The following is a 22,071-nucleotide window of genomic DNA, read 5'->3' as shown; positions in this document are numbered from 1 at the left end:
TTCTTGATTTACTGTTAATATCCTCTGCATGGTAAAAGTTTTGCCATTCATTAACTTAAAGAAAGCGAATCATAATAACCAAAGTAACACAAGCCACATTTTTGGAAATAATGAAGACAAAGTAACTCAAAGTTTCTGGTATAAAATTTTATCTTAGTTTTCTTTTAATTTATATCCTAAAAATAGATAATTTGAGCTTCAAGCACAACTCATAATTTTCAAGAACTCTTGGGCATTTTACAACTTACCTTGCTTTGAAAGAAAAATGTACATACAAGAAAGTTAAGTTTTAAAATGGTTAATTTGGATTTTATAAGACAAATAGAAGCCTTGTCATCAAGCACACTGTTGAGAGGATGATAACACTATTTCAGAAAACACAGAAGAATTTTGCCAACCATACTTTTCCACAGAAAATAAGGGCTTATGCTGAGTTTTCAGAAGAGAGCAGCATTCTTATTGGGTGGAAGTACTTTTCTAGTCTAATGTAGAAGACACTATAGATTAGTGTCTTACCCTCCATTCTTCCTTCTCCTTATAGAGTTGTCCACATTAGTAGCAAAATAGCTGTATAGAATCAGTGGTGGGCCTTATTTGGCCTAAGCCAATTATTATAATCCTATGAGGTAAACCAGCCTGAGAATGAAGATGACACAGGATTGCATAATATAACTGAAGTACAATAAATTCTCTTTGTTTAATTCAGTTTGAGTTTTTGGTTACTTGTAACTGAAGGAATGTTAGCACAAAGCATGATCTAAACAATAATCTATTTATTTAAAACAAATTTGAAACTAAGAAATTTTTTTCTTCTTGCAAATAATGTTCTACTTAATATAATACACCTCATATAATTTTAACAGTAAAACACAACATATGCTTCAAAGCAAAAAATCTGGAAGGCAGAAAATTTCTTTCCTTCTATTCCAGCATGATGGGACATGGGACCTAAGTGATACGTCAGTGAGAAATGCCAGTTAAAAATGGCTTACTTATTTCCCTGTTATTTACCTGTCTCTACTGTTTTTCCTTAAAAGACAGGAATTTCTACAGTACTACTGGAAAAGGAAGATAGGACAAGTTTATAAAACAGAATAAATAAAGTACATAGGTGAACTGGGATGAGTGCTGACAGTTAATTGTTAAAGGAATTAAATGTGAAAAGCTTTAACACTGCAAATAATTTACCCTTGGAAGTAATTAATTCCTCAATTTGTATGACTACCTAAACATAAAATTATCTTTGGGGTCAAAATTGGCAAATTTAGCCCAAAAAGTAATGTCCTTAGTTACCTAGCACAGTTCACCAACATCTGATTATTTTACTTTTTCACAGATTGTTGCTGACTAAAATAAATTTTAACAGCTATATCGAGGAAGTCAAAATAAGGACAGTATGACCAGAATGCCATTTCAGGATAGACAGTGTTAAGTTTATATGGCAGGTTAGAACAACTTGTACATCGTAACTCCTAAGTGAATAGAATTCTTCAAAGCATGCCAGTTTTCTGCACAACCAATATGAAATAGTGGGGGAAAAAAGGCTAGTAGGAAGAAACTTCCATTATTAGCAAACCATATAATTTTAAGGCAAACTTGTCAAATTTTTCATTAATACTGAGAAAAAATTCTCAGAAAACTGTTGGGAAGATTAGTTGGGATAATAAATGTAGAAGTCCTTTAGAGACACTAAATTTCTAAACAAATGTAAAGAAAGTTAGAAAGGCCTGTCTTCTCCATAACATAATTTTGCCATTTACAAACTAAAATCTGGGTCTAGTAAGGTATCCACTACTTTTGAATATCCTTTAAATACTTTTTTCAAGGGCACAATTCTCTTTTACCTTTTCAACTATGAAGATCATTTTTTACACAATAAAATACATACACCATTTACAGCACAGAGTTGATGAGTTTTGACAGTTGTATATATCCATAAGACCACTACAATCAAGATCCAGAACATGTCTGTTGTGTTTAAAATATTCCTGTGTCCCTTCTTAGTTCCTTCAACCCTGACCCCAGACAGCGCACATGTAGGTGCAGTATTCATGAATAAATATAAACAAGGCAAACAGTAATCCTTAAAATATATAAATACTTGCTTTTTACCTGAGTTTCTTTCTTATTGGATCCCTCTTCTGTATCTGATTGCTGTTCTTGCTCATTTTCATCACTCTAAAATGACATTGCCAATTTATTTTAGAAAAGTAAAGATAAATTCCAAACAATTGGCATTTAAATACTTTAGTGTTTTCTAATTAAACATGATAATCTAGCTGGAAATAGAGCAAAAGGAAAACTGATTTTTAAGTGGGAATTTTCAACCCTATTTAGAAGAAGCCTATTTTGTCAGTCTCACACAATCTCTAAGTAGGTTAGCATATGTGCTAAGGAAAAACCATCTACCTAACATCTTGATTTAGGAAATACATTCTTATTGGGGATGAGGAAGTTGGAGGCTTAGTATGAGAAAGAGGATATTCCATTTTATATTGCAATAATTGCATGTACTTCAGTAGTAAATATAAGTACCAATTAGCTGATCAACTACAGCGAAGCAGCGAAAACAGTAAATTCATTGTAAGAAAGGTTGGATTCTACACAATTAGCAAGATTTATGCAATAGGTTTACACGGTTCATTCATCTAGAAATTTCTTGGGATTTATAGTACACCAAAGAGAAAATCAAGGTCTTAGGAGGCTATGGGAAAATTCTACTAAAAGGTCTTGACCATCTCAATAACAAAGGTTGTTGTATTCAAACACAGCTTGCTCAGACACACTATAAAAACACCACAGGCTTCAAAACTTTATCATCCTACTTTCAAGTTGGTATAGCTATTTCTAGCTATTTAACACATAGCACATTTATTTAAAAAAAATGGGTAAGCCAGTTATGTCACCCACACAAAGGGTATTAAAAACCTTATAGAATCTAAGGATTAGAGAGAATCTTTGTATAAATTATCATTTTGATATCTAGCAAAAATGATATGTAAAGTTACTAAGTAAACCTAAGAAATCAATGCTGCTGCTAGTACTATTTATTAATATAAATATATCAATTCTACATCACTAAGTGATAGTCTTTATGCATTTCAGTTTCATGGGAGAAAACAGGGAATGAAAATAAAAAAGTAGGAAGGTTCCTAGGTCCTGCAAAACTAAAAAGAAACCTGCTTAATACAAATTGAGGTACAAATAAAAACTAGGGAAAACTAGTGTTTGATGGCTAGTTAGAACACAACTCAAGGCAAGCTCAAATTAAAAAGATGAGTATTGCCAACTTGGATCTTAGGAAACATTCTTTCATTGCTGGTTAAATGTATAACTCCAAAAAGTTAAAGGGAGTTAGTTAACAGAATTGAGGAATAAAGAATTTTTCTGATTTAATAGATCAAAAAAATGTAGTGAGGATTTAAAGAATATGTACTCTGAGGCATATAAAAATTATTAGTATGGACTTTTGAAAAGGTTAAGCATACTATCTAGTAGTTATATTTTAGTAGGTTCTCACATCTTGTGTCCAAAATGAAACTCCTGTTGATCTTCTCTTCTCTCTTGGTCGCCGTCGGTCTCTAATTGATTTAGTTTGTGATTTATCTTCTCCTTCTTTTTCCTCTTCTCTCTTTTCTCCCTCTGTTAAGGATTACAATAAATCAATATATATTGAAAGTATTTTGCAAGGCAAATGTAAAAACAATTCTAAGTCAACCTCCTTAATGAAGACTTCCAAAATTCTCTAATCAGAATTTTTGCCCCTTTTAGTACTCCTTTAGCACTTTATGTAAAATGCATCTGTATCTTCCATTAGATATGTTCTTGAGGAGCAAGACAAAAACGAATCTTAATTATTTCATTTTCTTAGTCCTTAAAACAAAAATTTGGGGGCTTCCTTGGTGGCGCAAGGGGTTAAGCACTGTGAGGCAGTCCGCAGCCTCTGCAGCATGAGTTGGATCCCCAGCTGGCCAGGGAGAAACACACATGGTGAAGAAGACCTCTCCTGTCTCACCCGCTGCTCCCCTCAGCAGTGTATTTCAGTCAGTCTGCCTGTTCTGTTCCCCACTCTGTCTCTTGTGGATTCTCTCACCTCCCACATCTCTGGCCTGTGCCCCAGCTCTTGTATACATAAATAAATCTTTTAAAAAAATTTTGTTCAGGGGCCTCCCCGCTGGCGCAGCAGTTGAGCGCCAGGTTGCGAAGCTGCCCGCAGCCTCTGCTGCGCCAGTTCGATCCCCGGCTGCTCCCCAGCCACCGGGCGAGGGTCCCACATGGCGCGCAGACCTCTCCTGCTGCCCACGGCTCCCCTCGGCAGTGTGCTTCGGTCCTTCTGCCTGCTCTGCTACCCGCTCTGGCTCTGGTGAGTTCTCTCACCCTCCCGCGCTTCTGACTGTGCCCAGTGCTTGTATAAATAAATAAAAATAAATCTTTAAAAAAAAAAATTTTGTTCAAAAAACACATGTAACACTATTTGTTGACTAGAAAATAACTGAAGCCTATGAGGAAGATGGGGTGCCAGTTATTAATATCTGGTAAATAATTACTATATGTAAAGTTAATACTTAAAAAAAATCAGTTCTTGGGCCTCCTGGTGGCTCAAGGGGTTAAGACACAACCTATGAAGCTAGCCGCAGCCACTGCAGCATGAGTTCGGGTAGCTACCCACATGGTGCAGGAAACTACCCACATGGTGCAGCAGACCTCTAGATCTCTCCTGGCTCGCCTGCTGCTCCCCTCATTAGTGTATTTCAGTCAATTTGGCTGTTCTGCTCCATACTGTGTCTCTGGTAAATCCTCTCACCCCCATACCTCTGGTCTGTTCCCCAGTTCTTGTATGTATAAATAAATCTTAAAAAAAAAAAAAAAAGTTCTAAATGACAGAACAACTAGTAGGCATCATATAAATTTATCAGTTTCTCCTTCCCCTATTCCCAGTCTTCATTTAGCAATAGAATAGATAATAGTAGTATTATTTCATTTCAATTACAACAGCCTCTAGAACAACCCCCCATCCCTTTAAATTCTGGGAAGAATATGTATCTTTCATCAAATACAGATCAATGTAAATAAATGTCAGTCTTCAATTTTGTTTTCTTCTTGGGACAATTAAAATGGCTTCAGACTTGTACACTAGTGAACATTAGGGCTTTCAATATGTTTCAAAAAGCAGACAAACATAAAGCAAAGTAATGTGAGAAATTATTTTTTAAAGGCTGTGTCATTAACAAAGAATCACAGCAGGAGAAAGCACAAAACTTTAGTTTTAAGAAGGGTTTTTAAAGTTATCTTTGGAATCAATTAGAGCAAAAATTTGTAATTTCAGTGCCCGCAGTGACATAAATCACTAAAGTGTGTGGAGAGCACTAGTCCAAGGGAGTTGGGGATGCTACTATCTAGCTCCAATCAAATGTTGACATGTGAAAATTCAAACCAGTGATGCCATATCTTTCCAAATTTCCAACAGAAAGACAGCCGACCTTTTATGTAAATATCCCTAATTTTAAATACTGGTTTAACATTCTGCAAACATAATTATTTAAATCAATGTTTTAAAAAACTGGAATATCTCAATGACCAACGAAATACAAACTTGCAAGAAGTTGGAAAGTGGTATTCTGATGTTTATTCTATGTAACTGGTGCTATCATGACTAACATTGAGATTTTGCTTTTAATACATAAAATATCTATAATCTGAAAAATAATCTTACTTAATACATATATCTGATTTATGATAAGAATCAGAATTTAAATGAGCTTAAATGAAATAATAGGAAATGTCAATAGTGAGCATCAATATGTCAACATTTATCTGATAAAAAATCTATTTCTCAAGAACAAAGATTAAACTATTTCATTTCAGCAAGGGCATTACATGTGTTAAGTGATTTTAGTTTACAATGATTTCACAAAAAAATTTAATAGAAGACATGATCTACAAAATCAACAAGAAAAGACTTAAAAGCACTGATAAACTACTTCTAGAACTAGTGATCCACCAGTTCTTCTATACTGACTTTTCTGTCTTTGTAGACATATTTTTGTGAAATCTTACATTATAATGATATATATCAATTTCATGTCATATAGTTATCTTTTTTTTTTCATTTTCAACTATCATATTCTTTGTCTTGTAGGTACAATGAGTATCAGTTTACATTATTGCTTCTTTTCTGTTGAAGTATTTGGAAAAAACAATTCAAAGGATTATTTGAAGGAAACTGTTTTCAAACTTTGGTCTTCTTACCTCTTTCATTTTCTTTTGTTAATCCTCTGGAGTAAGCAGAAGTTATACCTACAAGGCTATTTGGCCTGTTTATTTGACTTGAAGCATAGAGTGAACTGCTCATAGTAGAAAGTGAAGAGGACGGAGTGGTTGAACTTGAAGTTGATACTGGTCTGTAACGCTGGTAAGTCTGTGAAAAATTAAAGTTAAAACTCATTTGAATTATGAAACAGAAAAATCCATGTAGAGTAATTAAATTCATTTCATAGGAAAATATTCTAACCATGTTAAAATAATTCACATTTCAAGTTAAAGTCCTTTCAAGTATTTGTATATGGTTTGTTATATATAAATTTCTTCTTGTTTGAGAATGCAAAATTTATTCATATCGTTTAACCTAACCGTGTCATTGACATACTATTACCTCATCATATGTTCTGGAGTACTTCTGTTTATAGTCATCATCTCTAGATGTTTCTGATTCCTTCTTTTCTTCTTGTTTCTCTTTATCCTGTTTTTCTTTTTCTTCTTTTTCTTTTTCTTCATTTTCTTGTTCCCTAGTTCGGATAGAACGACTTCTTCCAATTGTTTTTTCAGCTTCCTGAAGATCAGTCAATGTCACCCCCTGCACACACAAAAAGATGAATTTAATTATGAGGCGCATTAAAGTTCACATCAAAGGAATATTACATAAGTAGATAAATTAAATACAAATGTACTAAAAATCAAAAACACATGTTTGGAATTGGTTTGCAAATTGAAACAAAATTTCTAGTTAGCAAGTCCACATTCATACTATGAAGAAACATGAATAAACATAATAAGTGTCATGAAAAATATAAAAAATGTCTAAGAAATTATCCCTATGTTCAAGCAATTAACAAAATAGCATGGGAAATGACAGAAATGCCATATGAATAGCAATGTTCCCCAAAAGTAGAGAGAAAAGAAAAGCCAGTATGTACATTGTTTATATGTAAAATTAAAATGTACTTGTGTTTTTGTACATATATATGCACACAGAGATTTCAGTAAAGAAATAATTTTGAAGAACAGGTTGAATTTCAAGAAGTAAAGGTACAAAGATGGAAAAAATATGTTAATATCCCAATAATAGTTCAATTTGAAATGTGACTAATGATAAAATCAAACAGCTGAATCTGGACTTTGGACCTCCTCAAAATGGTAAGGAACAAAGGCCAATATGAGGTCACATTAGAATAGCAAGGAGATAACTACCTGAATGACATTTTCCTCATACCTGTACATTAGCTGTATGACACACCTCATATAACAGACAACCCCAGCACCCCTTCCCTTCCCAAATTCACAGGATTCTTTAATAATTATTAGGCATTATATATGATAATTTAGTCTAACGCTTATCAAATAATATGTGTCCAACACCATATTAGGAATAAAAAAATAAATTAGATGAAATATAATACTAATAGTTTAACAATATACAAAAGGACATGGGGGGATTACTAAAGTAATCTTTACCTTTTAAGATTTACATATACTGTCATCAATAATTTGAAGTATTACATATTATGTATATTACATATACCTGTGTTGATCTTCTAGACTGTCTTGCTTGTCTCGATCTTGCTTTTCTTTGGGATTCTGATTCTTCATCTCTAACAGGTGTGAGGTATGATCTATAGCAATAAATAAAAAGTATTAATTTGAGACACAATACCTGTCAATGTAATAACATACAAATGTGTGTGAATGAAACATACAACTTTAGTCTTTTAATGGATTTTAAGAAATATGAGTCTTTAGAACATGGTCACACTCAATCTGAATTTCAACAATGCAACTTGATAATTTATTTTTATACTGGAACTTCAACATCACTTTTTTTTTTTTCTAGTTCTTCCTAACTGCATTTTTTTTTAAAGCCACATAATCTCATTCCTCTTAGATGCTTTTTGATTCCTTACAACACCATCCTATATAACATGTGAAGTCATCTGGCTAAACTCTAGACTGTCAATGTCCTTTTAGGGATCAGTGGTTAGAACTGCACGCACCATTCATGCTATGGGCTGATGAGTGAGTTAGCAGTTCTCCCTGTGTTCTTGTCATTGTGCATTTATTAAGATGGTCTTGGCTAAATTTTAAGTTCTCTGAAAACTCAAGTATTTTTATACCTGAACTGATTTTAAAAATCAGCATTTTATACTTGGATAATTGATATTCTGGTATTAAGAAGAGGGCTTGTCATTTACTTTAACTAAATTTCATCTTACAAAAAATTCTATGTTCTATCCTGTCAGAGGACAGGCAGAACTTCACAAGCATATAAAATATGTCCAACTTAAATAATTAAGGGATCATTACTTGATGATCCCTTAATAAGGGAGATGCAACATAACAGGAACACTTGCCCACAATAATCAATATTACTTGGAAAGTTCAATGGTTAACACTTATCTAGTTAAATTATGTAGCTCACATTTCTTAGAGATCACTTTGAAGCATCTTTATTTTCTATGCTGCATGTTAAGTTTAACAAGTTTATACCACCTGCTATCTCTTTAAATGTTACTTTTTTTAAAAGTTTTTTTTGGTTAGTTTTAGTATTCTTCTCAAATCATAATTCATTCTTCTCATTTAACCTACTTGAAACAATTTATATACTGGTGACTAACCAGAATTTATTCTTGGTTTTATGTACCCTATTTTTTTTTTCAATGTGTCCTTTAAAGCTCTAAATTCAGAGCGCAAAACAATCAAATTCCTTAGACTTACTAAGTTTCTTCAGAATTCTTCTGAGAGCTCCTCATTTTCTTTCATATACATAAAAATTAGTCTTTCCCTCCCTCTTGCATTAAAATAAAGCTATCTCCCTAAAACTACAGCATATGATCCAGTACTCCGAAGATTTACCTCTTTATAGATAATTAAGATAGGTCATTCCTCATCCAAGATCTTAGTTGCCTCAATTTCATCACTTAACTCTTACTTATTCGTTGAAGTTAGTTCTAGACTACTGTTACTCCTTATTGCTCGTATTCTATTACAGATAAACTGTAAGCAAGCCCAGTCAAGGAATTCCCAAGACAGTGCTTTTACTGGAATGAGATATTCAGCAAATTTAGAGATGAAAATCCCACTGCCACTGTATTTTGACTGTTTTGCTTTTATTGTGTGGTTTAAGAAAATATCACTTGTTTTTTCTATTCAGTTGACTAACTTATGAGATTGTATCATCATGATATAATTTCTTTTTTCCTCTTTATCTATGTACATTTATCTCATCAGTAAGGAACAACTTACTGAATTGTAGCATTTCACTGAAGAGCTCTCACAAATTTGGATTCCACTAAAATATTGGTACTAGTTTAAGTTGATAACTTAAAATTTTTATTTTTTAAATTAAATTTCTAATTACTTGTTTTCTGTTACTTACTTTTCCCTTCTAATAGTGGAAGGGCAAGGGAAAAATTCACTAAATAAAACATTCTGGTTATCAGCATTTTCTTTGCTTGACCTTTTTTTTTTAGCTGAAATTCTCTACAGGGAACTTCATTTGTACTAATGGAAATACTCAAAGAGGATTAATATAATCAGTGGGAAACCTGTCCTCACTTCCTTCCATAATGTTCAAGTCACACTAAGCATCACACTTCTCTTTTGCCATTGTTTTATGACTTGCATTCTGAATAAAATCTCAAGTTTTAAGGTTTTATTTAGATACAACAGATATTTCCTTACTTTCATATTAACTAGAGATTTTTCTGGGACAAGTAATTTAAAATGAGAAAGAGAGTAACAAACTTGTTATTAAAGTTTAAGAGACATCAATTCTGAAATGTTCTACAGTGCTTATTTATTTGTAAAAGAAGCCGGTTAAGTACATTTGTAAAGTGCTCTACATTCTACCTTTATCCAAGAAAATCACAACATATTAAAGGGTGTGAGAAGTACTGAGGGGAAAAAAACCTATTTAACATTTTTTTTTAATTCAGCATCATCCGGTATTATTTAAGTATACTTGAATGGATACTTGTTTTTCTTTTGAGGCACATCTATTAAATGTGGAAAAGTGGTGAAAAATCAGCTTGGAATATATAAACCAAAGGCTATTTTTAATTCATTCATTTAACAATTATTTATGAATCTATGGGTTCAATGCAATTTATTGCCTATTTGACTTTCATGAGGCAAAAAGGAAAAAGAAAAGTTAAAACCTAAATGTGATAGAAAATCTGGTTGTACAGAAAAGTTTATAGCAGCCCAAATGGCAGCATGTATCATCACTTCAGCTTTTCATGAGCTGTACTGAAAGTAAATATGATCCTGGACAACAGAATTCTGACTCCTACTATATATGGACAAAATTTTCTTATTTAGTTTTTAGGACAGGGAAATTTGGTTTGCTACTTTGCTCTTTTGCCATTCCCTCCCCCCAACACCGCCCCCTCAAAACATGAAACTCTTCCCAAAAAGTCTAGAATCTTTTTCAACAGTTTCAAGTTACCGTGAAAATTAATAAATCCATTTCTCATATGCAGGTTAGGGAGATAACAATTACTAGTTGGAAGTCTTATAAAATCTGTTTATTTTAATTTTCCATATAACATATGCTTCAAATTAGCATAAAAATGCAGGCTATCAACTGATAATACATAATATATTTCCGAGTTCCTATCAATATACAATTCCTTTCTCGGTGTACCTGTATAGAGTAAGCCTCTAAGAATGGAATGTAAAGAAGAAAAAAAAATCCATATATATTATGTTTTTAATTCCAAAGAGCTGATCATCAAAAAGACATCACTCAAACTCTAAGGTTGCCTTAGTCATTACTATATCATTCTGCTATACTGGTTCCGTTTCTTATAATTACATAGGGTATATAATTTTGATTCTTCTTAATTTTAGATTGCTTACTATCTTATTTGGCGCGCCCAAAGGTTGTCATTTTTATATTAAGGATTTTTTTTACCCAAATAAATGTAGTTATCCTTTATTTCACTGACATTTGTTGGCTAAAATGTTTGTTTATCTATAATATTTATATTTTGGTTAGTTAACCAAATTACATCTTAAAAAAAAAAAATCCAGTTATTGCTCGTCTTTCATTCTAGAGGGAATATAAATGTGCAAAGGGGAGTTGGCTGAACTAAGGAAAAATGGGGGAAGATAGTAGTTACAGTAAACAATAATTCCATGCAAATTCATGCTACAAATAAGAAGTTTTAGTTACATAATTATTTTGCAATTAACAATTCTTTTATTAAGTATTTGTATTTCTCCATAGTAGAAATATGTTCCCCATATGTAAAGCTAGCTTCTCTTCTTATACCTTTCCTAAAATTAACCCACTGGAAATCTAACCAAACCAAGAAATCCTCATCTTATGTTCATTGATAAAGACAGGAAAACTCAAGAATACTGTGCAATTTAATAATGTGCATTGTAACTACATAGTACTGAAAAGTACATATGCAAGGGTACCTAAAATGGTATAAGTATATTTACTTATCTTTTTTCAACCATAATATATTCTTAAATCATCGTGTAAATCTTTTTGGGGTAAATGTTCAACCATATACATTTCAAAGCCATTAATGAAATTTAATTAGGAGACAAACAGATAAGGCCAACAATGTATTCAAAACTGCAAACAATTATTTGACATGAAACAAAACACAAACATTATTACTGCAAACATCATTGAAACAAGGTAAGACAAACAAAATTTCCATAATACAGACCAGGAAAACTGTCAGTGGACACTTTTTCTTTCTTATACTATTTAGAATCAGCTTGTCCTAAAAACATTTTTAAATATTTAATCCCAATCTTTCATGTCTTCTAGAAATAATTCTAAGAAGTTGCTCAACTCTCCAGCAACATAAAAAATAAATCTAAGGTTAAGTGCCAAACTTGCTCTAACACAACTAGTAATTCTGGGGAGACTTTCATTAGGCTTTGTCATGGCATGCTAGAGACAGAAAGGATCCTTTCTAGTGTTAAAAATCACATATATCTAATTCCTTATATTATATTAGTACTTCTGACCCAGAGACAACTTTAACTTAGGATCAAGGCAGAACAAGGAATAAAAGAAATACTAGACCCTTTTCCTTCTAACTGTCCTTCCCTAAAGCAAAGCTTTCAATTTTATTTTCATTATAAAAGTGACAGGGGTCTATAATCTAATTTCTGTTGGCTATATGGTCTTACTGAAAAAAAAAAACCACAAAAAACCTAAAACTGACTTAAATTTGTAGAATAAAGAGTAATTAAAATATGATATGACCTATATTGGTATCAAATTGCAAAATGCTAACCATTTTTTGTGGTGTCACAGAATTATCACTAATATCTCCATAAAAAAATAGAAATGAAATATATATATATTTAGAGAAACTAAAAAAATGCAATGACAGGGAAGAAAATGCTTAAAATTAAAAAATTTCATAATTTACTTTTTATAATATTCACAAATAGTACTGTAAAACTGCTACTATGTACGCCAAGTCAAATACTTTGCTAGGCACTAGAAACAAAGGATGAAACAAAGGATGAATAAGATGGGATATAAGCACTCCAAAGTTAATGTGGTTGGGTATTTTAAATAAGGAAAATATCAGTCCATGTAGCTTCTTTAATGTTTCAAAAAACATAAACAAGGATATATTCAGTTTCCTAACATTTCCTTCTTTCTCAAGAAGAAAAACAAAACTAAAAGTTAGGGACTATATCACAATAAAGCTGAAAGAACACTGTGCTGATTTTTCTGCAATCTTGGATCAAGGCTCATTTCTCACACTATCTGTATAAATAAAATAGAAAAGTCACTTAGTATCGCAGAGTCTCAGTTTCCTTCTGTAGAACAAGCACATCACAAAATATCATATACAGGTTCCTTTCCACATCTATGATCCCATACCAATTAACAGTACAGGAGAAAGAAGTAAGCAATCCTCGCAAATACATTTAATACACACAATAAATTCATAGGCCCTTTGAAAAATTTAATGAGTCCCTGCTACACATCAGAACTAAAAAAATTAAGTGAATGTATTATTATTTGGCTTACATGTCAGCACAAGAAGACTTGGTTAACCAAGAAAATCTTAAAATGAAATTCTCAAAAGTAACAACAAAAGTCTAACTTCAATTATCTTCGTAATGGGATAAAAAATAACAATATTAAAAAAACACTTTTGTCTTGTGACATCTAGCTTTCAATGACTGTGTATTTAGGTTTTCATCACAAAAATGTTCTGAGTTAAAAACCATTTATAAAATTAAGATGGCTAGGTAAGAACACAACTGCCTGGCTCATTGCCTTTAAACAAACATATCAGTTCTGTCAGAGCGAGGTCACTAAGCCTAAATACTAGATATTACTAATTGTATCAATTAACATAGTTCTGAGCTGATACAGATTATTTCATTTCTTAACCTACTGGAGAGGTCACCAACTTCACAAGATAAAAAAACAAAACAGAGCAAATAACTTCATCACTGGAGAGATAATATGAGCAGTTCTTAACAGGACCTTTACACACCTGCGTCTCTCCCTGACCTCTGATGTGGAGGAGACAGTGCCAGCAGTAGTTGTAGTCAGGGTTGTGGTAGAAGCTGCAGCATTTACAACAGTTGGAGCAACAGGAATGGTCACTGCCGTAGGAACACTGTCCTTTTCTTTTTCAGTACTATCCTCAGCCCACAAACGATTTGAGGTACTATAGCATCATAAGCAGCAACACAAAAAGAGAAAAGGAAAACAGCTAAACAATGAAAGCACTTTCTAGCAGCTGAAAACATGTAACTATAGGGATGGATTTTTTTAAAACACATGGCAAGACATCTTTGAACATGAATCAAAAAGCTCACCCAGAGCTGTTAAAGAGAGAAATTTATATTTTAAGCAGCCTAATAAATCAGAAACTTAATTTTTTTCCCCAGACATGCATAGTTGCCACTTTTGGAATCAAATTTTGTTTGTAAATAATTTTAACAAGGTAAATGAAAAAATCCAGAGCCCCATGATCTTCTAAACAAAAATGCATGCACATACATAAGCACACAGTAGACCTGAACACAAAATGTATCTGTGACTCACCTGCTTTGTGTGCCTGCTGAGGAAGAACCCGTTGTAATCTTTGTAGTAGTGCTTGTGCTGGAAAGCAGGCTTTTCTGAAGCCCAGCTGCAGAAGTAACTGTTGGTGTTGATGTGGTGCTTGGAACACTAGAACTAATCAAATCATCTTGTCTTCTACCAAAGGAGTAACTAAAGGAAAGAGTCATCTATATAGGATGTGTTTGTATGTGTACTCTATAGTTAAAGTATATACATTATACAGATTCACAAGACTAGGAATAAATCTAAAAATCTGTGTTCCTAAATACACCACCAGCTCCAGCACCAAGAGTTGCACCTACAACTTGCTAGAGTTTAGAGATTTCACTAATTTGGTAGTGTATCATTTAACTGTTCCTCGTCCCCACCCACCCCCTTTCCTGCTTCCTGAACAACACTCAAAGATGACCTGATTTGATATTTAACATATCTGTAAGTGTTCCAGACCATACAGTTATGTCAGACCAGACCTGAGAAAAACACTTAGGTTTTTTTTTTTCTCAGTGAAAATAAGATCTTGACATTTCTGAAGAAACCTGTTTTAGCAATGAGAAGTGATCTATGTCTACATTATGCTTGTTTTTAAGTTTATTTTTCCTTTTGGATTCCTTTAACAGAAAAATGTAAGTTCCCCCATCCCTGCTGCCAATATGATATTACCAACATTCTAATTCAAGTCATTTCCATAATTCTGAATTGTAGACAACTAGAAACTTTCCAGGTCACCAAATAATGACCATATCAATTAAGAAAATGATCTATTTCAATTGCTCTAGTCAATTATATAGGAAGTTGCACTTAACATGCTAAAGTCTAAAAGATAAAATAAAAATATTTACTAGGAAGGCATAAATAGGAGCAAAATTTTAACTTTCAAATACATATCATGCCTTTAAAATGATTTTTTACTTGAAGAACAAAATATATAATATTTAATGAAAGCACATACTTTCTTTCATGACAGCAAATTGAGGGCTCCAAACAACTCCTCATATATTTACAAAGGTATATACAAAAGTTACTTAAGAATTATAATATTACCTTCTATGATAAGTTGAGCCTTCATTAATTGAGCTATTCTTTTTGAGATCATCTTCCCATTTTCTTCTTGTGTAAGAACTACTTGTTCGCAAGCTTGAAGAGTCTCTGTGAAAAGAATACCCTTCAGATTCTGGTAGGTAATTTTAAATAGGATTGAAAAAGCTATATATTTCTCAAAAGATTAAAAATAAACCTGCCATATGAACCAGCAATTCTACTTCCAGGTATCTTTCTGAAGAATAGAAAAACAATAATCAAAAGGAAACCTGACTCCCATGTTTACTATAGCACTATTTCCAACAACCAAACCATAGCAACAACCTAAGTATCCCCTCCAAAAAATGAGTGGATCAAGATGATGCAGTATATGTGTGTGTGTGTATATACATATATCTATAGTAATATCTATATACACACACATACACACTGGAATAGTACTCAGTGATCAAAAACAGATAAATATGGGATGGCGTGATTTATATGTGAAATACAGAGAAAACAAACAGTGTGTTAAATAAAAACAAATTTTAAAACCAACATAAAACTGAGGTATCCAGGGTAAGGCGGGAAAGAGGAAAGAGTAAGAACTAGGTAGGGAGAGAGCACAATGGACTACAGTGGAGAAATATGGGTGCTTTGGTTGTGGGTGTACACTCCTGAAAGGAGCAATCCAATATACTTTCAAAATACTAACAAGGATGTAAACCAATGGTACTTCAATAAAAAAGAAAGCTGTACATTAATAAACAACGGTGAAAGTAGAAAGTAGCAACAACACTTGAGAAACACTCTGAACTATTCATTAAGAAGTGAAATTCCAGTTCTAAGATTCTATCCCTAAGGTGTAATTTTAATTATATGGGAAAAATTAAATATTTATGTAAGTTTTATCTATAATCACAAAATATTGGACAAATTAAAAGTTCAAAGCATAGGGAAAAGAAATGGTTATTTTAACCTCCGCAATTCTACTCTGTGGAATATTGTGTACTGATGAAAAACAATGCTACTCAATCAACAGAGACTACACTTCCTCAGGTCTATGTACTTGGAGTTGTCAGGAATGTCCTCCATCTCTTCCTGCATTTCATATCCCACATAATTGAAACAATGCTCATGTAATAAATCACACTAAATAATAAAGATATTTAAAAACATAAAGCAAATAAAAATGAATCCACCTGTTTTCTTTCTCTTCAATGTCAGATGTACTAGCTAGTCGTCTTGGTATTGTGGGCGCAACATATGCAAGCCGAGTTCCTTTACTATCTTTCTCCTATATAACAGAGTGGAAAACAAGTGAATGAATCTGTGCAACCATTATAAGCACTGCTAAAAATATTAAGAAAGAGCACTCAACAACATATAATTGAAACAGTCATTACAGTTTATAATATTTCTATAATTCCCAGTTAAACTCTAAAATTGATGTCTATCAATCATCAAGTAATACAAGCACTAAAATGAAGCCTGTTCAAATTTTCCTCTTTTCCTTCAGTCTAGAAATAAGCAATATTTTAAGTTAAAAAAAGAGGAAAAATTGCTCCACATCTTAATTTTTCTACAACTTCTATAACAAACTAACTTACGTAGTATCATAAGTTAAAATATACTTACCCTGAGAAAAAAGGTCTTAATATGGTTCATTAATAAGCTGCAATCATTTATGTCATACAAGCTACTTATAACCTTGATATTTTATGCTTTAAGATATGATTATAATATGAAAACAAAAATTATTTAAATTATATTTTTATATCTAAATTTAATTCAGAGTGTAGTGACCATGACATCCGATTCATTCCCACTACACTGATAGAAAACATTTGGGAAAAAAAGGCAATACATTTATTTTTTTGGCAACACATTTAAACAAAATAAAGAAATTGCATATGTTAGATAAATGCAAACTGTGAGTATAATCACAGTCTAGAATGTGTTCCCAAGCTTTGAAATTCTTTCAATAAGATTTTGTCTTAATATCAATACATTTTATTACAAATTTTCACATAAAATTAAGGATTTCTTTGAAGATTGTCTCAATTTATTTTTTGGGTGAATATATCTGATCTCTCCAATACTTATAATTCAAGAGCTACATTAGTTTAATGTGGTCATATTTGCATTTTACGAGGTGATTCACTGTATCAGGAGAATTAGGTTGACACACAGATTTAATGATGAGTAGAAAATGCACCAGATTTAATGACAAGAGTAGAAAATGTACCAGGTTTGGTGTTGCTGGAAAACAAATTATTAGTTTTTTAGAAACCAGACTGTGAAATAGATTACCTTTTCTTTATTATCCAAAGAAGAGGAAAGTCTGGGGCTTGAAGCTGAACGCATAACACCTGCTGTGTCTTTTTCTTTCTGGGCCTCTTTAGATGCTGTGATTTCTGCCAGTGCACCATAGCTGCCAGTTTTTCTAAGTCCTAACCTCCATGATGCAGGTGACTCATCTTTTCTCTCTTCCTCTTTAGGAGAAACTTTTGTAGCCGAGGTTGGAAACTTTTTGTTTTATTTTTTAAGGAAAAGAAAAAAGAATTATCAAGACTGACCAGTTCATAAGCTGAAAATGAGAAGTGTACAGATAATGTCTAACACTATAGTTAATGGTTCAGGAGAAAAGACTTTTACTAAGCAGGTTAATGTCTTAGTCCAAAATCTAAAGAGCTATATCTGAAAAAGGAACGAATTACCTTTCCAGAAGAAGTTAGATTTAAGAAAACACACTCCACACTTCATATCACACAGAAAAATTATAATGCAAATACAAAGAGCAATAAGCACACAATAAATGACTTAAAAACCATGCATATTTGGAACCAATATTTATATTAAACTTGTTATGTTGAAACCTAATATAAATCCTTGCACATATAAATGCCTCACCATATATTTTTCACCCTTATTGGGCACAAGAACAATGCCAGTTTTGCGCAAGCCCTGCCTCCATGATGCAGGATCTACTGATTCCACCACAGGCATGAGAGGAGCAATGAAATCATACTAAAGTCAATTAAAATAAGACAGGTAAAGAGATAAAGATTGAAAGCATGAAAACAGAAAAGGGAAGTTAAGAGCAAAGACCACTTTTTTATTTTTAAGAGAATTTTATAACAAATTAAAACCCAATACTTGGGTAATGATTCAATCTCAAAAAGTCATCCATTACATGTTCAGTTCTTTCATGAAAAAATCTAACTCTAATAAAGTAACTTCTAAAGCAGTTAAAGGCACACAGAGCAAATAATATAGTATGTGAAAGAACAAACCACTGCACTTGAATTTGATTTTTATTCATTTATATACTTGTTAAAAAATTTTAAATCCAACATAATCAACAAGAGGTAAAAACTGATAAGTTCCTAAGTGTATTTAATTCAATAATAGTTTTAATACCATAGCCTTAAATTTATTTTCTCACCAATCATTAACATTTCAATTTACAAGTATGTTTGATACAGATATTTATTCCATATTCAGGTCTTTCCAACAGCTTTAAAAATGGGACATCTTTTTTATTTAAGCAGTTTCACTTCATCTACTTAAAGAGTTAAAATATTCGCCACAATTAAATATAGATGGATGAATACAGCAAGTAACTAGTTGCGACAGAATACTGATAATTTTTTTAAAGTCTTTTTTTCATGTTTATTGCTAAAGTTTGCTAAACTGAGATTAATAGAGCTTGTTAAGCATCCATGATGTCAGAAGACTACTTCATAGACAAAATTGCTATAAAATACCTCTAGTACCTCCAGTAATTCATTCCTTTCAAAAAGGTCAAGTACAGACAAATGATATACAGCATTCCACAGTTCCCAATAGGTGCACTTACACATTATCGAGCGCCAGAACAAAATTACAGAGGGGTTGTGGGATATTTTAGTGTTGAGAGAAGCACAGTGACATCTGTTGGACACAGCATAAACCAACATTAACTTATTTGCACTTTACTTTATAAATGAAACAAATAGGTGTCCTTTAGCTGAGAGTTTGGGAACCGTAATTATTACTTTCTGAGTTTAAAGTGTCACAGTACTCTAGAACAGGAGTTGGCAAACTTCTGTAAAGGGCAGGATTGTAAATTTTAGGTTTTGCAAATGATTAAGTCTCTATTCTAACTACTCATCTATGCTCTTGTGGCACAAAAAGTAATACAAAGTTGACTGTGGCTTGATCAAATAAAACTTTATGTAGAGATAGAGAAATATGAATTTATATTTCAATCACTTTTTTATTTTTTCCCCAATATTTAAAAATGTTTAATTCACCTTAACTCATGAGTTACCTTTTTGCATTCATCCTCCATGATTATAAAACAGATAGCAAATAACATCTGAACCATGTTCGAACAGAAACTAACACGTTTACTAGTATCAAGTCCTAAACTAGGTGCTTCAACTGAGTTCTCTCAATCTCTAAAAACGTTCAACAAAATACACTAGTTAGAGGATTATTTTGGAATTGAGAAAAAATATAGTAGTATCACTTCTGAAATGGACATTTATTGGATTATAATGACTGATAACCTCCACTCTGCCTTAATATGATTGTGGATGTAAGTACTGGTTCATATGTCTAAAAGCTACCTTCAATTTTACTCAATGTATAAAATGAGCATCTCTGAAATATTCAACCAATCCCATTCTCTGAAACTCTTGATTTTTTTGTAATAGGACATGATCTTGAATTTCCTACTGTTCTGAATACTTCCTTTCCTGGGTTTTGTGTTGCTAACAACTTTCCTTGCCACAACTCTGCAACATAAGCATGTCTGTTATCACATCTCCCGCTGTCTCTTCCCACTTTGTTCTCCTGAGAAGAGTTGGGAATAGAGTCCTCTGTATTTCTTCAGGCTAAATATTTTTTGTATGCAGCTTACTCTCAAAATTTGTTACTCTTAGGTTGAGTCTGATTCCTAAATTCCCAGTCCTGAATTTCTGTTAACTTGTAATATGAAGTATCTAGAACATATAGAATCTGAAACTCATCATGTCCTCCAAACCAACTATTCCTCAGTTCCCTATTTCTGTTAAGGGTACCAACAGTCTCTTCAATCCCCATGTTTAAAACTTCATTATCATGTTATTGATAAAAGCCCTTGAAATTCTTGGGATACAAGGAACATACCTCAACATCATAAAGGCCATCTATGACAAGCCAACAGCCAGTATCATTCTCAATGGTGAAAAGCTGAAAGCAATTCCATTAAGATCTGGAACAAGACAAGGATGTCCACTCTCACCACTGCTTTTCAATATAATACTGGAAGTCCTAGCCAGAGCAATAAGACAAGAGAAAGACATCCAAGGAATCCAAATAGGAAAAGAAGAAGTCAAACTATCACTATTTGCAGATGATATGATAATATACACAGAGAACCCCAAAAACTCCACAGAAAAACTAATTCAACTCATCAATCAGTTCAGTAAAGTGGCAGGATACAAAATCAACACGCAAAAGTCAGTAGCCTTCCTATACACAAACAATAAATCTGAAGAAGAAGAAATAAAAAAAAACCATCCCTTTTTTATTGAAACAAAAAAAATCAAATATTTGGGAATAAATCTAACAAAAGAGGTAAAGGACTTATACAAAGAAAACTATAAAACACTGTTAAAAGAAATAGAAGAAGACACAAAGAAATGGAAAGACATCCCCTGCTCATGGATTGGAAGAATAAACAATTAAAATGGCCATCCTTCCAAAAGCAATATACAGATTCAATGCTATTCCAATCAAAATTTCAATGTCATTCTTCAAAGAAATAGAACAATTATTGATGAAATTCATATGGAATCACAAAAAACCCTGAATAGCCAAAGCTCTCCTGAAAAAAAAAAGAAGGGAATGGAGGCATCACACTCCCAGACTTCAAACTATACTACAAAGCCATAATCATCAAAACTGCATGGTATTGGAACAAGAACAGACATACAGACCAATGGAATCGAATAGAAAATCCAGAAATAAACCCACAGACTTATGGTCAACTAATCTTTGACAAAGGAGCAAAGACTATGCATTAGAGCAAAGAAAGTTTGTTCAATAAATGGTGCTGGGAAAACTGGGTCGCTACATGCAAAAGAATGAAGCTTGACCACTACCTCACACCATACACAAAAATCAACTCAAAATGGATTAAAGAACTAGACATAAAACCTGAAACCATAAAATATATAGAAGGAAACATAGGCGAAACACTACGTGATTTGCACATCAAAGACATCTTTACAGACACATCACCCAAAGCAGTGATAGTAAAGGCAAAGATAAACAGCTGGGACTACATCAAATTAAAGAGCTTCTGCACAGCAAAAGAGACAATAACAAAAACAAAGAGAAACCCCACCAACTGGGAGAACATTTTTGCACCCAATACTAATGATAAAGGACTGATCACAAAAATCTGCAAAGAGCTGATGAGACTCAACAACAACAAAGAAAATAATCCAGTCAAAAAATGGGCAGAAGAGCTAAAAAGAAACTTCTCTGAAGAGGAAATGCAAATGGACAACAGGCATATGAAAAAATGTTCAACATCACTTGTCATCAGGGAAATGCAAATCAAAACTACTATGAGATACCATCTTACACCAGTGAGAATGGCACATATTAAAAAAACTAGCAACAACAAATGTTGGCGAGGGTGTGGAGAAAAAGGAACTCTTCTGTACTGTTGG

The 22,071-nt window shown here is 32.7% G+C and overlaps 1 protein-coding gene across 4 annotated transcripts in view; it reads right to left on the bottom strand.

Moving 5' to 3' along the window:
* PPP1R12A (protein phosphatase 1 regulatory subunit 12A) overlaps positions 1 to 22,071 on the bottom strand; it is a gene marked incomplete at its 3' end in the record, with an annotated part of 122,715 nt that overhangs the window by 16,353 nt on the left and 84,291 nt on the right. For 3 of the 4 annotated variants that reach the window (XM_084254823.1, XM_084254825.1, XM_084254824.1), the window contains exons 10-19: positions 17,675 to 17,890; positions 16,564 to 16,658; positions 15,383 to 15,487; positions 14,324 to 14,491; positions 13,767 to 13,943; positions 7,799 to 7,889; positions 6,653 to 6,853; positions 6,250 to 6,418; positions 3,521 to 3,642; positions 2,113 to 2,178 (exon numbers count right to left, since the gene is read on the bottom strand). In XM_084254823.1, the coding sequence (XP_084110949.1) occupies positions 2,113 to 2,178; positions 3,521 to 3,642; positions 6,250 to 6,418; positions 6,653 to 6,853; positions 7,799 to 7,889; positions 13,767 to 13,943; positions 14,324 to 14,491; positions 15,383 to 15,487; positions 16,564 to 16,658; positions 17,675 to 17,890 (1,410 nt within the window). The remainder of the gene's footprint in view (positions 1 to 2,112; positions 2,179 to 3,520; positions 3,643 to 6,249; positions 6,419 to 6,652; positions 6,854 to 7,798; positions 7,890 to 13,766; positions 13,944 to 14,323; positions 14,492 to 15,382; positions 15,488 to 16,563; positions 16,659 to 17,674; positions 17,891 to 22,071) is intronic. The other variant, XM_084254826.1, reaches the window with a different exon arrangement.

This window comes from Talpa europaea (assembly GCF_964194135.1).
Source record: "Talpa europaea genome assembly, chromosome: 15".
NCBI classification, from domain to species: domain Eukaryota; kingdom Metazoa; phylum Chordata; class Mammalia; order Eulipotyphla; family Talpidae; genus Talpa; species Talpa europaea.
This window is presented reverse-complemented; position numbering and strand designations above follow the sequence as displayed.